The following is a 16,536-nucleotide window of genomic DNA, read 5'->3' as shown; positions in this document are numbered from 1 at the left end:
CCCCACCAAAAGCCCCATTTACCGTGTTAGAGGGTCTCTCAACACACCAATAAAGCATCCATCCTGGGTATGGATACAGAGCCTAAAGCACCATATGGAATCAGGAGCCTGCGAGCCATCTGATGCCAAGCAATCCTGCGTGTTTTGCAGGATTTCAGTACCCCAGCAGCTGTTAGATGGGCTGATGCATCCTGGAGGAGCTCTGGGTGACCTGCCTGGAAGTCAGTGGTTTCTCCCAAGCTCTCTCTCTTTGTCATGGGTGTCTTGTGCTCATCCTGGGCATTGTGCAACACTGCTCAGTGGGGAGGCTGGGAGGGACCCTCTCATGCAGGGGTTGGCTCCAGCTGATTCCTTATTGGTGCCTATCAGGCTAGCTGATAAAGGGATAGACATGCTGTTTCCAAACACCAGGGCACTTGGAAACAAAGTGACTTCATTATAAACTTGAGACACCTTTCAGAAAGCTGGAAGGGGGATACCAGACCCCATTTTGCCAGCTGTTTGTTTTTGTTGCTGGGATACGTTTGTTCCCTGTGTGAGGACACATTTTAATGTGCTGCTTAGCAGGGACAGTTAATTTTCAAGTATTAATCCAACTTTATATTATGCTGCTAAATCTCGCTGCGTTAGCGGCTCAGCTGGGGAAGCGGTGAGGTCTCAGCTGGGTGGCAGGCAGCCCGTGGGGCAGCCAGGGAGAGTCACCCCAGCCCCAGAGAGCATCACCAGCAAATGGCTTCGTGCTCACATGCCCACAGCTGCAGGCACTGGCTGCCCTGCTTTCCAGAGCACTGCCATGGACAGGATCTGGCCATGGCAGAGGGGAGGCATGTTGTGCTTCCTGGCGGTGCTGTGTGTTCCTCAGGCTCCTGGGCACACAGAGGGCAAACCTCCACTGGGCAGTGAGCTTTGCAGGGCTTTGCTCTGTCGCTGCAAAACTGTCCCATCTAGAGGAGGGGCTCCAGATCACTGGAGTGAGAAGCTGACATAAGGAATATAACCCATGAATGCTTGGTTGAGGAGCCTGGCTTGGGGCCAGGCTGCTGCAAGCTCTGCCTTTGAAGCTGCTGCAGGGACAAGCATATCAGCAAAAAGGTAAAGGATCAGCCCTCTTCAGGTAATGTTTGGGACACTACTGTAAGCATCTCTGAGATCCCCAGACATGAACCTTTACTTGGAGCTAAGGAGCATCTGGCAATCCCAACATTTTCAGCATTTCTGTGTGTGCTTATTTTTTTTTAAGCAAAGTGAGAAGTGAAAATAGTCCTTACTGTCTTTTAAAATATATTATAGCTATGTAAGAATACAAATCTTTCAAGGCCATATCTCTCCTCATGCTGCCAAATGAAACACAATATAAAACTCCATTGTTTTACTCTTGTGTTTCCTATGCCTTATGGCTTGAACAATGGATCCTCTTGGCTGAAGTCCATCCCAGCAACGATTTAATTTGGGAACACACTTCACCTTTCTAAAAATAAGGAAAACTGAGAAGAAGAGCAAATAAGCTGTACTGAATAAAGATCTAAAATGACTTCTCCAGGATCTGAAATTAGAGAAAATATGTTATCCAAGGAATGCATAAAATAAAATAACATAAGCCTGCCTCTATGCAGCAAACTCTTTCCTGGCATTTTAGCCCTGTTCTACAGTCTGGACTTTTTCCAAAGAGAGAGCAACAAATCATCAGTTATATATATATTTTTTCCCCCTCAGACACTTACTAAGAACCAGGCATACACACAAAAATAAAAGAATGTAGAAAACATTTACCCACTTATTTTTGCTTTGCAGTGTTTTTAAAGCTTTTATCTCAAACTCTTACCCAGAAGTGAATGTCAGACCATAGCAAAACCAAAACCAGATAAATGGAACAAAAATAAATCTAAGGGCCTGTGACTTACTTAGGCAAGGTGTGCAATTGTAGCCTTTGCTTAGAAAAAGAAGAGAAGCAGAAATATAAGCAGCCATGCCCTTCTCAGGTGGTCTGTATGTACATGGGACCAAACCATACCTGATGCTGGAGTCCAGGATACCCTTACACAAACCAAAATCCCATGTTCATGCTGAGAGTGCCTCATCCCAGCACACAGCAGGTGAAGGAGCACAAGAAAGCCTGAGGTCAGCATGTGCAGCTTGTCTCAGGCAGGTGGTACCACCAGCTGCAAGCCCTCTGCTCTCTGCTGACACTCCCCCTGCAGAAAACAGGGGCTGCCATAGGGATGCAAGACTGCAAGGACAACAGCACTCACAAAAGTAGGGTCTCTGAATGGCTCTGTAAACCTCCTGCAGCATGCAGCTGGTGCAAAGGGAAAAATGAGGAGGGGGAGGGCGGGGGATGGAATCTTACCAGTCAGGGAATAATGAGAAAAGTCCCCAACAAACCCAGCCATGGAGAAATTTGTTTGTAGAAACACAGTCGAGCTGGGAGTGAAGGTGGGCACAGGCCAATTGTAAAAGTACAACAGAAGGAATTTCAATGTGTTAGGTAATAAAGCTGAGCCTCCTCACTGACTGGCTGTCAGTGCAGTCCCTCATGGGGACAGCAGCTCTGTTTCACACAGGAGACCACTCACTGCTGATGGTGTTTGCAGCCCCCTGCACTGCAGGGATGGAAGGCTGGGGGTCTGGAAAGCCCCACTTCAGCTGCAGCAAGGCTGGGACCTTCCCCTTCTTCCCCCTGTCAAAAACACAGCCTGAGCATGGCTGCCCAGGTCAGATATTTACTGTCCCTACTACAAGGTGGGTTTCACCTCTAAACCAGGGATGCCCCTTGAAAGGTGGCTGTGTACCAGTGGTCTCTCCTCCCTCACCACCTGCCGTCCCACATGCACTCAGCATCAAAGCTGCTTGGGCTTCAGGGAATGAAGCCACCAGTGCCACCCTTGGGCCTCCACCCCTCTTGGCTTGTCACAGCTGGAGAGCAGGATCTCAAATGCCATTAATCCTTGCAACTGCTCAAGAAAAGTAAAGAAACAGAGCCGCAGCTAAAGAGAGAGCTGTTGAACGGGGCTGAGACTGCCAAAAGGCCTCCTATGAGGTCCATTTACTAGAAGATACTAAAGATGTTAAGTTCAAACTCAGATACCATTGGTGGGTCACTATCCACCTTCCCCCTCATATTTTAGAACTTCTTTCTGGCTCCTCTAAGAGACCAGCCTTCTGCTTCCAAGCACAGTTGGCTTCCCATCCCTACAGAGCCCCTCCAAAATGCCATTTGCAGCTCTAAGGCTCACATTCACCCCCCTGCTGCCAGGGAGGGTTTACTGCCTGGTGAGAGGCAGCACAGGGATGTCTCCCTGGTTGGGAATGGTGCTGCCCTTGCAGAACAGGTGGTGGGGAAGGCCTGGGCATGGCACCTGGCTGCCAGGAACAGAGGCTGCAAGCTGGGCTCAGGGGCAGCCATTTGCTGGTTTTAGTGGCCATCAAAGCCTGTGGCAGTGGCTGCCTGAGTGGGGGGACTGGCTGCAAGCATGAGAAGACCAGCAGAGGAGTGGCAGCTCCAGAGACCCCCAAGGAGGCGAGGGACAGGAGGGGATGCCTTAGTCCTCTTATTCCTCTTTGCAAGGGAGAAGGGGCAGGCTGAGGGCAGGCTGAGGGCAGGTTGGGGGCAGGCTGGGGGCAGGCTGGGGGCAGGCTGGGGGCAGGCTGAGGGCAGGTTGGGGGCAGGCTGGGGGCAGGCTGGGGGCAGGTTGGGGGCAGGTTGGGGGCAGGCTGAGGGCAGGCTGGGGGCAGGTTGGGGGCAGGTTGGGGGCAGGTTGAGGCCCTGCCCCGCAATGCAGGCGTGGGCAGCCCGGGTGGGGCAGCGGGCACAGCAAGTGATGTCCCCCAGGGGCTGGGGCACTCTGGGGCACACGGACACGCTGCACAGCGTGGGTGGAGGAGCTCCCAACGCGCACACGCAGCTGCTGGCAAGGGGCCCAGGAGCTGGCAGCCAGCCTGGGGGAAAGAACAGAGAGAAACACCAAAAGAGGCATGACCCAAGGGTCTGGGCTGGGGACGGGCACTTGTGGAGGTGGCACTCCTTGGCTGCCATGGCAGGAGGGCAGCAGGGAAATCCATCACTGCTCTGCCTGACCTGGCAGCTCCCATTGATAGTACACCAGAGGAGTACTATCCCATTGATATGGCTGCTCAAGTTTTGATCCAGACTCGAGAATTTTGGGGACTGGGCTGATCAGCACACCTGCCCAGGGGTGACAGAGCCCGCTTGTGAGAAGTATTTCTGAGGATTAAGAACCCAAGGAGGAGGCAGGAAGCTGGGAGGAGGGGTCAAGGATCAATTTTCATTCTGGCAGCAGGTTAAGAGTAGGGAATGTGAGTGCTGCCTCTGAGGTCTTGGACAGCCCAGTATATGAACTGATGATCTGGAAATAAAGATGAGCAATATACCGAACATTTCTAAAAGTTGACTCAAAGCTATTGACTCTTGAGGAGATAAAAAAAGGACTGAGTAAAATGCAAATTTGGCAAATGGGGAACACCACATATTTGCCAAGGATCATCTGGATATGTGCAAGGTCAGAAGAGGGAAAACAAATTGCACATAAGAATTACAAAGCTCCAGATGTTCTCTAGCAACCCAAGAAATAATATGGATGTCACACAAACCCTGGCTCTGAAAGTAGCTGCAAGTTAAAAAAAAAAGCACACGCAAAATATTAGCATGCAGAAGGAAGAAGGAGGGAATAATATGGAAAATATGATAATGCTATTATGTAAATGACTAGCACGGCCTCTCTGGGAATACTGTCTGCAGTTCAAGTAAGCCCTTCTCAGAAAGGGCTGATTAGGGGCATAGCAAATTCGCTCACAGAGAGATCAAAACGATTGGGGTTGTTTATCTCAGAAAGGAAATGAACAAGAGGAGATTGACATGGAGTGAGCCAGTCCAGAGCTTCTGTTTTTCTTCCTGTTTAGTTCTATCACTGTAATATCTGGTGTCGCTGAGAATTGTGTGAAGTGATGTGGCTCTCCTCTGTTACACACCATTTGGTCCTTCTCTCGCCCTCCCTTCCAGGGGAGGCACAGCACATTATGGTTTATATTTAGGTAGGACCTGGGGAGGAGGAGATGGCTAAGGAGAAATATATATGCCCCAGAGATGCCTCATAGTAGGGAAGGTGAGAATGGAAAAGTGGGATTTACACCTGGACAGTGGAGCAAAAAGTTCTAGCTTTGGGAGTTTCCTTCCATCAGCTCAAGCAGACCCCAGAGAGGCCGCCAGCTACTGCCCTTCTCCTAGAGCCTTGAGGCTTCCAGACCAAGCCTTGGTCTCTGGGGGTTCCTTGGAGATAAAGAAAAGGAGCTTGAATTTGATAAGTTAGTTTGCAAAAAGCATCCCAGAAGTCAGAAGTACCTTGAGATGCAGCATTGACACATGGCTCTCTTCCAGGGGACGGTCAGGTTGGACATTGGGGGAATTCCTTTGCAGAAAGGGCCATTAGACATTAGGGATGGGCTGCCAGGGAGCTGGTGGAGTCACCGGAAAGACTGGACGTGGCACTGGGTGCCATGATGTGGTTGACAAGGTGTTGTTCAGCCAGAACCTGGACTCCCTGCTCTCAGAGCTCTTCTCCAACTTCACGGAATCCGCGATTCGTGACCGTGGCGCACGGCAGACACGCTGCCTCTCGGGCCAGCGTGCTGTGCTGCGGCACACGGAGCCCCACACGGCACACGGAGCCCCACGGGGCACACGGAGCCCCACACGGCACACGGAACCCCGGACAGCAGCAGCAGGGGCTGCCGGGGCCCTTCCCGGCAGGAGCATCCCGGGCTGCCGAGGTGGGCGGGGCCGGGCGCGGGCCGCTCTCCTCCCTCCCGGCCGCCAGGGGGCGGTAGCGCCGCGCCGCCGCCGCCCCAGGCCCGCGCGGCTCGCTGCCCGCGGCGCCGGCGCTGCCATTGGCGGGCGCGGGGGCGCGGCCCGGAAGCGGAAGCGCGGTGCTGCCGGGTGACCCCGGGAGCGGCCCGGAGCGGCCCCGCGCGCAGCCGGTGAAAGCGGGGCGGCCGCGCTCCTCCCGCGGGGCTGAGCGGCGCCCGCGGCCCGCACCGGCCGTTACCCCGCGCCGTTGGACAGGCGGCCCCGGCGCCGAGCGGGGCCCGCCACCGAGCGGCCGCCGGCGGGGCCCTCGGGGAGGGAGAAGCTGACCCGGATCCCGCCGTCGGTCACCCCTCTGCCGGTCGCCCGCCCGCGCCGCACAGCTGTCCCCCATGGCCGCGTGGTCCCGGGAGGCGGTGCTGACTCTGTACCGGGCTCTGCTGCGCCGCGGCCGCGGCCTGCGCTACACCGACCGGGATTTCTACCTGGCCTCCATCCGCCGCGAGTTCCGCCGGAACCAGGGGCTGCAGCGGCTGGAGGACAAGGAAAGGCAGCTGGAGAAGGGGCAGGCTTTCCTGCGGAGCAGCCTCGGGGGCCTGGTTTAGCCATTCCCTGTAGCTCCCACCGGTCCCACGTACCTCCCTCTTCTTTCCAAAATCCCCTCGCCCGCCAGAAGAGATGATTAACACTCACTACCCACCACTTTCTTGAAGAAGTCCTGAAGGTGCTTCCACAGGCACACCAGGAGGGCTCTCCTGTTCTCTTCACAAATGCATTAGGTCACAGGTAGGTCATTTACAATGATGTAAACCGTGCTCTTCATGATGCTGTTACAGTGAGCGTTGCAAAAGTGTGGGGTTTGTTCTGCTTGGGGATGACAAGTGAATGTATTCTTGGTTCACCCAGGCAGGAACATTCCCGCTGGCTTGGCTTTGGAAAAAACACAGGGCAGTTTTCAACCACCCCAGGCAGGCAGGCTCAGAGCCTTGGACACTGACGCAGAAAACAGCCCTAAAGTCACAGTGCAGGAGTTTCTTGGGGTTTTCATGTAGGTTCACTTGGGATCTCCCTATGGCTACAGTGATGGTAAAATGTCTTTTACAGGATCACAGAATCATTGAGGTTGAAATAGGCCTCTGAGCTCATTGAATCCTATCTTTGACTGATATCCACCTTGTGACTAGAAGGCACTGCCTGTCACGTCCAAGTTAAACACCCCCAGGGATGGTGACTCCATCACCTCGCTGGGCAGCCCATTCCAATGTCTCATCACCCATTCTGTGAGGAAATTCCGCCTGATGTCCAGCTTGAGCCATCACTGGCACAGCTTGAGGCCATGTTGGCCTGACAGACTCTTTAAATTTAAATCTCAATGTCACATTTAATGGCAATTTGAGGACACAGAAGTATACATGTAGGAAAATATTCATGTCAGTGTTTGACATGATTTGTCTGAGAGTCAAACCCACCAGCCTCCAGGGCAGGAATAAACATCAAATGAAGGCAAGGGAGCTGTTATTTTTATGATGTGTTGTGGTCTCTGCTGCTGATTCTTGGGTGTCTTTGAAGTATCTGGGGTTGGACACTGTTCAGAAATTAATCTGTGAATGGAAGCTCTGAGACTGCCTGTCACTTCTTGGGGAAGATTCCACTCTGTGCCAGACAGTTGACCAACCATGTATTGCCTTGTCTGTAAGCAAAATCACACTTGTTACATTAGAGATTACAAAATAAATTGGATGTGCTTTGGTTGGGAAGCACAAATTATAAGAAAAATACCACAATAGTTAGAGGGTTTTGCTTAATATGCAGGATTTTATTGCAAAACGCTGTGGACGTAAATTTTGCTTTCTTTCATTAAACCTCTGCAATTATTAGAAACCTCACCTCAAATTTGGATGTGTTTCCTGAGGCACTGGATGTTGATTGGTCAGTGCTGTCCTGGCACTGCTGGGAACAAGCAGCAATTTGAGGGAACATAATTGGAGAGGGCGCAGGGCTGGGTGGTCCCTTCCTGTGGTAAAGCCTGGGGCAGCAGCGGGTGGGAGGTGTGGGAGGAGGGCGTGAGCCACCATTTTGTGCCACGGTGTGCCTCCTGTCCCTCGCAGGTGAGATGGCAGGCGCTGGGCAGCGCAGAGGGAAGAAGGATGACAACGGCATCGGCACCGCCATCGACTTCGTGCTGGCCAACGCGCGGCTGGTGCTGGGCGTGGGCGGCGCCGCCATGCTGGGCATCGCCACGCTGGCCGTCAAGAGGGTGAGCGAGGGAATGAGCGAGGGAATGAGGGGGTGCCACGGCCAGCACCCGGCACGGCTCCGGGAGCAGGGTGCCCGCAGTGGCCTGGGTACGATGGCAGCGTTGGCCCCTCGGTGACTCAAACCCTTCCGCTTTAGATGTACGACCGGGCAATCAGCGCTCCCAGCAGCCCCACTCGCTTGGGCCAGTCGGGAAAGAGAAGCTGGGAAGAGCCAAACTGGCTGGGCTCCTCCTCACGCCTGCTGACCCAGGACATGAAGAGCAGCCTCAGCCGCTCCCTGCAGACCCTTCCCACTGAACCTTCAGCTGCAGACACTGGTAAGAGGCATGGTCATCCTCCTGCATCACAGTCATCCAGGCCTATAAACCCTGCATTTGTTTAATGGAGTGCAGAAGAAGGAAATACCCTGTCTGGCCCAGGATTTTTATGTTTTTCTTTTAAGCAGGTGCACTGGTAACCTGAAGAATCAGAACTGACATTGGGAACAAATCAGTAATGATCATCTATTTGCACTCTTCATTCCTTTCATGACTGCATGGTGTTAAGCTTTATTCTCCCTAATTTTTGCTCTTTTAATCTGAATATCTAATCTTTCCTGATAGAAAGCTATTGCATTCGTTTCAAGCACTCTGCTGCCTTTCTTTGGGTCATTCCAGTTTGCTTGCATCTTTTTAAGGGGGGAGTATTCAAGCTGTGAATGTACTAGCAGTTTATAATGGCATTTCCTGTATTATTGCTACCATTTTCCCAATAATTTCTGGATCGACATTTCCCTGTTTAGTGCTGCTTATCACTGTGTTTTTCTTCAATAGTCTATAGGAAGTGTCCTGTAGTTTTCTTTCTGGGTGGGATAATCAGTAATTTAGAATCCAGCCATGTTTTGTTACATGTGGTTGGTTCTTTGTTCTCAATGGTTTTACTTTCTATCCCCGATTTATACTTGGAGATGTAAACTAAAAATCAGAATCAAGGTATTAACTTGACTTCCAGATTATTTTAAAGGAAGTTGTCTTTGGAATGGCAATAGTTTTTTTCTGCTGAGGAAACATTAAAAACTAGACAGCTGTGTTAAATGGGGTCTAGACATTTTGATTGGAGTCCTCAAGCATATGGGCTGAGTAATAAAAACTTTGATGATGGTGTCTTAAATTCTTCAATTAGAAGTAAATTAAAACTCAGTATGGAAAAATAATTTTTTTCATAAATAGGCAAGGAAATCCAGTTCCCTATGGTTTAGTGCATTATTTCCTTTACATGAAAAAAGCTCAAATCTGTCCAGAAGAATCCAGTGGGACAAGAGACAGCAGCTGCTGAGGCTGGGATAGATGGCTTTGTGTACAGCTTGGTCAGCCATTCCTCATGCGTTGTGTGGCCAAATCATCAAACAAAAATTGGTAACAGCCAATTGCTTTAATGGGGCCACTGACTTGGGGATTTCTCCTGTGCCCCTCTAGGTGTCATAGCCCTTCCAAAGTTCTCTTAGATCTGTAATTCCCCTTTAATTATCATTGTTAATATCTGAAACTCTTTGTCCATGTTAAGAGAAATCTGAAATGGATGGGAAGCATCGATTTATTTCTTTGGGAAACCAGTCAGAAAAGAAGAGACTCAGAGAATCTGTGCAGGTCAGATATTGTTTAGTAATGCAGATACAATGTAAACCTTGTGTTGTTGCATTGTGCCTCTGAGTGGGCTCTCTGGTCTTTTTGCAGTGAAAGTTTCAGTGGGGGTACCACTGGAGCTATGATGGCCTGAGCTGGGATGGCCCCAGGATCTGTCAGCTCATCATCCTAATAACTGCTAATCATCCTAATAACTGCTGATCAGGCTCCTAACAACTGTTTCATTTCCAGGTGGCACAGTCTTCTCTGATATGCTAGTCAGGACTGGGTTTTGCTGGTAATTTGTTTCAATGGTAAAAACTCAAAGAGATGATGGTGGTTGTTCAAAAGTGTTTTATTCACTGATCTGGTGTCACACTAAAAGCTTTTGAACTGGTAACAGCACTGAATTTTTGATGAAATTGAGCTATTACCCACGTAGCCATTAAAATTACATCCTTGTACACAATATTAGTCTGGCTAAATTTCAAATCTAGTAACTTGTTTTCATGCATTTTGATGCTCTTACTAGTATGTTTTGAAGTTCATTGGCACGCCCCTTTGGAGTGGTAGCTCATGAAGCCTGCAAAATGTCTGCCAAGAGCTTTTTGAGACCTGGGAGGCCGCAGTTCCGCGCTGCAGATTCTGTTCTGCGCAACGCTTCGCAGCGAAATGAGCTGCAACCTCAACAGTTCTCCTTCTGTCCTGCAGACTTCTGTCGACCCACAAAGGCCAAGCCATCTGCCAAGAGGAGTCAGGTGGAGCTGAAGAAGTCCCGCCTTCGGCTGTCGCTGCAGGAGAAGCTGCTGGCGTACTACCGGCGGCGGGTGGCGATCCCGGCGGACGAGCAGGCTCGGGCCAAGCAGGCGGCCGTGGACATCTGCGCGGAGCTGCGCAGCTTCCTGCGCGCCAAGCTGCCCGACATGCCCCTGCGGGACATGTACCTCAGCGGCAGCCTCTACGACGACCTGCAGGTAACTCCTGGGCTCCTCGGGCAGCAGGCTGACCACGCAGCGGCGTTTCAGCCTTCCCTGGTGGCGCTGCTGGCTCAGCACAGCATTCCTCAGTAATAAGGCCCCTGGTGCTGCCTCTCCCACTGTGGAGCCAGGCGTCGATTTCCACAGTGCTGTTTGAACAGGCATGACCAGGCTGCTCTGTCATTGTCTGCAAAGTCTTTGCTTTTTTGTTTTGTCCTTCTTTGTTTCTCCTCTGTCTCTTCTTTTAGTTGTGTTTTTCTTGCTATTTCTCAGGTACATGTCTGTTTTCTCTCCATCCCTCTGTAACCATCCAAATACACTCCCTTAGAACTCCCATGTATTCACGTAGGTCTTTCCTACCCTTTTTTTTTTTTTTTTTTTTTTTTAATGCATGACAGACCTGGATTGGACAGCAGTCCCTGCTACAATATCTCCCTGATGGCAAGATGCCCATGGCTATAGTGAGTGATTCAGAGGCACACTTCTTTGTTTGAGTCAGAGCTCTGGAATGGAGCATGGAATGTCCAGTGAAAATTAGACCAGGGGTCTTAATCACATTGATGAAAAGGGATCTTTAACAACCTTTTTCCAAACAATGTGGCAGACCAGGTGAGGGCAGTGTACCTAGCTGTAGCATTGGATTATTAAACCATGGCAACAGAAGCTTGTCAAGAAACTTGAAACTCTGTCTCCTGTTTAAATTGTGGTGTTGCCGTGCCCTCGGCCAGCTGCACCTCACAATCGAGGAGCAGATTTAAAGCAATATGTGGCAGAATGATTCATCTATATGCAGTCCATGTCAGGTTTCTAAATAGTACATACCACGTAAGCACTAGCTTCAGCTATACCTTGGAATTATCCCACTGATGGCTGAAAATAGTCCTTCAGAATGCCTTTTAACAAAGGGAGGCTGGGAATCCCACGCAGAGAGGAGAGCGAGACAGCTGAATCCTCATTCCAGGTTCCTTTGGACAGAAGGCTATCTAAAGGTGGTGAATAAAATGAATGTGGAGAGAGAAAGCTTATTCTTATTGACTTTTCTCTCTTGTGAAAGGTAGTGACAGCTGACCACATCCAGCTCATTGTACCTCTCATGCTGGAGCAGAACCTGTGGTCGTGTATCCCTGGGGAGGACACCATCATGAACATTCCTGGCTTCTACCTGGTGCGTCGAGAAAACCCAGAGTACTTTCCTCGCGGGAGCAGCTACTGGGACCGCTGTGTGGTGGGAGGTTACCTTTCCCCCAAAACTGTAGCAGACACCTTTGAAAAAGTTGTAGCTGGGTCCATCAACTGGCCAGCAATCGGGAGTCTCTTGGACTACGTGATCCGTCCGGCAGCTCCCCCAGCAGATTTGACTCTGGAAGTGCAGTATGATGCAGATCGGCATCTTTTTATTGACTTTCTGCCATCCCTGACACTGGGGGACATCGTCCTCGTTGCCAAACCTCACCGACTGGCCCAGAACGACAACTTGTGGCGCCTGAGCCTGCGGCCGGCGGAAACGGCGCGCCTCCGCGCCCTGGACCAGGGGGATTCTGGCTGCCGCTGCTTGTGCCTCAAGATCTTCAAAGCAGTGTGCAAGCTGAACCCGGCTCTGGGACACCTCACTGCCAGCCAGCTCACCAACGTCATCCTGCACCTGTCCCAGGAGGAGTCTGACTGGTCCCAGGACATGCTGGCTGACCGCTTCTTGCAGGCCCTGAAGGGGCTGATCCGCCACCTGGAGGCTGGTGTCCTCCCTAGTGCCCTGAACCCCAAGGTGAACTTGTTCTCAGAGCTCACCCCTGAAGAAGTGGATGAGTTGGGCTACACCCTCTACAGCTCTCTGTCAGAGCCAGAGGTCTTGCTGCAGACGTAATGGGGCCTTACCTAGGGAAGTGTTGATAGAGTTCAGCCAATGCAGACTTTGATTACTGCGAATTATGTCTCCTCCACTTCTCCCTGTCTCCCTCTCTCTCTCTCTCTCTTCACCACTCCCCCCCTTTTGGTTCATTAGTAATTCCTGCTTTGGAGTTGGTGCTCCCACTGAATTTCTTGGTGCTACTGGTCCATTTCCACCATCTCTGCCCCAATAGGTGCCCATTGGCTAGGGAGGAGAGGCTAAAACTGCAGCTCTGAGATCTTCACATAAATTCTGATGAGTTTTTAGTGTCTACCAAAAAAAAATAAACCAAACTATGCACTTCTTTCTTCTGTAGTACATTTACTGCAGCAAACCCTTTTTGGTCTGAAGAAGGTGGAACTGGGCTGGTAAATCCAGTAATGACTTTAGCAGACTTGCACTGAGGTTGTTTAATTTCCTCCAGCCTGATTTTGCCCTATGTTTCTTTTTCTCTGCTGTCCTACACTGTCTCACTTTCCTTTCTTTTATGTCCTTTTGGCCCAGTCATGCAGGGCAGACTGAGTGAGATATTTTGGATAGGGTTGTTTTTGTATTTCTGAGTGGATAATGATTACACTGGCAATATTTAGGGCTGCAGAGCTTGAAATTGAAGAATTCCCGCAGCTCCTGCTCCCATGGAGCCTTCTCATCCTTTGGAAGCTGGGTTCAGGATTAAGGGCCAAAATTTGTCCAGTCTGCTGCCACACAACGTCCTGTACAGACAATTGTTGAGGCTGTCACAGGGGAGGAAGGAGCCTTTGTGGTCTGGTTGTGTGATGAGGCTGAAGGAGCAGAGCTTGCTGTTCCTGCCTAGCCAGATCTCCTGGGAATGGCCTCGGGAGCAGAGAACAAGGCAGCTCTTCAGTTGTCTCTGGCCTAGAGGAAGAGAGGGTGATCATAGGGGAGGGGTGGGAGACACACATGGGAATGGGGATTTTTTTTTTTCATCTTTCCCCCAAGAGCTTATGGCTGTTTTGGTTTACTGGAGGTGGAAAAAAGATTGCATGCCTCAAAGGGCTTTGGAAGAGCCACACACAAGCCAGATTCTCACCAGCTCTTAAGGCTGTGAAGGTGATAGAACTGAATTGGTGACATCAGCAAGGTTCTGTCCCATATAGTGATATTAGGGTACATATACAAAGCTGGCATTTAGGGATGTATTAGCTTTGCCATCTGCTCTGTGTGCTTTAGTCTCCTCCCCAGAACTGAGGCTGTCCATCCCTTTCCTCATTCCCATGTGCTGACTTTCCAGTGCTCCCATTTAACAAATACTCTTAGAAAGCTGGTGAGGGCATACCTTCCCATTCCATCTCTTTGGACCTGTTGGCAGTGCAGTTGTGCTCACTCCTGTCTGTTGCTGCTCTCAGGCTGTAGACTCTTTATACTCTGCATTTAGCCACCTGCTGTCTTCAAAAAGTGGGAGAGAAGGTGTCCCCCTGAGTGTGGAGCTCTGTATGTATCTCAAAAGACCAGCATAACTATTGTTTCAGAAGCATGTTTGCCTTTTCCCTGCTGTAGGAGCTTTTTTCACCCTTGCTGTCCAGCCTCCTTAGCCAGTGGAGAGGAGTACTGTAGCAGCAGAGTTTGGAGGGAGCAGGAATCCTTTTTTTCCTTTTCTCCTCCCTTCCTCTCAGGACTTCCCCCATCTTTGAAAGAGAAGTTTCAAGGTGAATTTCAAGAGTGGAAGCACGGAGGGAAGTCTTTCACCCTGGGTTTTTTTTAGAGGCAGTGCTGGTGAGGTGAGGGAGGGAGCAATTTCTCGGACAATCCGTCCATTTTAGCCAGTGTGTCAGACAGCATTCTGTAAACAGTGATAACGCAACGTTGCATTTTAAATTATTTAATCTTTAGGGTACTGGTATTTTCTAGACTGCCAGATGTGTACTTTGGAGTCTGTGTGTGTATATAAAGTCTATAGTCTATCAAAGGTTAACAGGAATCCCATTTGTATGACTTTGTGTTTTGCAGCAGTCAGTGTTGTTCAACTGTTGATTGCTCTTCACTCTGGTTCCCAGACTTTTTCCCCCTCTTCCTTCCCTTGCTCCCCACTGCCTTTCTGATGTCAGCCTTTCTACCCTAAAAGCAGACAGATGAGACTTGGAGCCTATAGGCTACTGGGGGGAATTCCCCTTGTTTTTAATTACTTGAAGGTCAACAAAAATATTAAAATATCTGGGTTGTCAGGAGTTCCCCCAAAGCTCATTTCTTCAGTGTGATGTCACCCCTCACTTGGTGCTGACTCCAGTACTGTGGTCTTCACATTTTAACAGCAGTGTGGTTGGAAATGATTAAAACTCTAGATACAAAAATGAAAAGGTGAGATATGACCTGAGAACAGTTGTCACATACATATCTGTATATATAATTTTTTACATGAATGCTTTTACTTCTTCCTGACAACCTAATGAATTAATATTTTATGGCCATTTTTTGCTGCTATTGAGCTCAATTTGTGTATCAAATGGAGACTGAAGCTGCCTTTTTGCCTTTTTTGTAGACTCTGCTCCACTTCACTTGCATCAACCATCTCCATAATTTCTTCCCTTCACTTTTGCCCTCTTCTGAGCTGGCTATGAGCCTGTTCTCAGGAGGCAAAGGATCACTTCCCACAGGCAGCCACCACAGCAGGCAATAGCTGCCCTGGCAGTGGCAGTCTTGACAAAGGCCAAAGATGTGATGGGTCACAGGGACACTGCAACTAGGAATATTTTAAGAGCAAGGTCAGGTATAAGAGGCAATAGAAGCAGGGAAGAAGGTGTAGGCAAAGTGTGCAGGAAACAACCACTAATGCTGCACCCAGCCTTTGGGTCAAACAGAATGTTGCAGAGTCTTTCAAACTGGCACCTTTCAGTATTAAATGCAGTACATGTGTTGATGTATGGCCTGGAGGGCTGGCTTACCTGCAGGTGGGCTGCTTCCTGGCCAAATCTGTAGCACAGAGCAGGAGAACCTAAAGCTGAATGTGAAAGGGCAGCTCCAGGCCCCCTTCCTGGCAGAGCGGCTCAGACAGATTGATTGTAAGAAGCCCAGGGCACGCCCATTGGGCTGGTGGCTGCTCAGCTCCAAGAATGTCTCCCTGTGTTCTGCTCTAGCTTAGCTCACACAAGCTTCCCATGAGATTGTTGTCTTATTCCCTGTAACCACAGGGTGAGGACCAACTTGCTCAGCTGTGGGTTTCACTGCTGCTGAGCTCCACTGCTTAATCTTTCAAGTCAGATGGATTTCTTTTCTCGTGTTTAAAAGCAATTATGGAAACAAGAGGCTGCTTTCTGCCCCCTGGCAAGCTGCCATCAGGGCCCTCATTCTTAGCATGTGGGCACAGCAGTGAGAAGTGAAGAGATGATGCCTCATCTCTCCCAGGCCTGGAGGCTGTGGATTTGCAAAGGGGAAAGTCCAAGTGCATGATCTGTGACAGAGTGTGTGGAATTCTGAAATAAAATTACTTTCCACAGTAACCTGGTTGTCTCTGGCATGTTTATAAACAAAGGAACCTCTCTCTCTGCTTTCATCTCGGTGCATCACCTTCATGCTGATACAATCCTGCACCACAGCAGTGCTTGGGGACTGGCTTGCCCCATGCTGATTCACTTGCTTTCCCTTTGCAGCTCTGGGCGCTCAGCACTTTGCAGCTTGTCTCGAGGGAGCAATCAGCTCTGCAGCAGCGTCCTGGCCCTGGCAGCTTTCACAGCAGTCACAAGACGATGTGTAATTGTGGTGCTGAGCCTCTCCTCTCCCCGATGTGCTCGGACAGGAACCTGCTTTTCATGTGGCTCCCCAGACTTCAGAGGCTTCCGTGCCTCTGGAATATTAAACTTTCCTGGGCGGGCTCCCCGACCCTTGTTCAGCCACACCCTGGTTTTTGTGTGCCAGGCCTCTCTTATCCAGGCATCAGCCTTGAGGCAGCGAGGAAGCTGCTTTGCCAGGGGCCCATGTCTGGTATGGTGAAGTTCTTTACAGTAATTCCCAGTTTTATGTGCCTGCCTGGGAAGGTGGAGTA

General features: G+C 50.2%; 2 protein-coding genes across 2 annotated transcripts; both read left to right on the top strand.

Annotated features, from left to right (window-relative positions):
• Window positions 1-5,997: 5,997 nt before the first annotated feature.
• LOC132073138 (mitochondrial ribosome and complex I assembly factor AltMIEF1) lies at window positions 5,998-6,423 on the top strand. The gene has a single exon (XM_059471933.1). It carries the CDS (start codon window positions 6,211-6,213, stop codon window positions 6,421-6,423), a length of 213 nt encoding a protein of 70 aa, XP_059327916.1. The 5' UTR covers window positions 5,998-6,210.
• Window positions 6,424-6,523: 100 nt separating this feature from the next.
• On the top strand, window positions 6,524-15,994 carry MIEF1 (mitochondrial elongation factor 1). Its single transcript, XM_059471932.1, has 5 exons — window positions 6,524-6,604; window positions 7,927-8,075; window positions 8,213-8,393; window positions 10,389-10,651; window positions 11,709-15,994. The coding sequence occupies exons 2-5, from the start codon at window positions 7,932-7,934 to the stop codon at window positions 12,513-12,515; spliced, it is 1,395 nt and encodes a 464-aa protein (XP_059327915.1). The 5' UTR covers window positions 6,524-6,604; window positions 7,927-7,931; the 3' UTR covers window positions 12,516-15,994.
• Window positions 15,995-16,536: the final 542 nt, after the last annotated feature.

Source organism: Ammospiza nelsoni, chromosome 5, assembly GCF_027579445.1.
Source record: "Ammospiza nelsoni isolate bAmmNel1 chromosome 5, bAmmNel1.pri, whole genome shotgun sequence".
Taxonomy (NCBI): domain Eukaryota; kingdom Metazoa; phylum Chordata; class Aves; order Passeriformes; family Passerellidae; genus Ammospiza; species Ammospiza nelsoni.
Note: the sequence above shows the minus strand (reverse complement) of the source record. Positions and strands in the feature narration are given on the sequence as shown.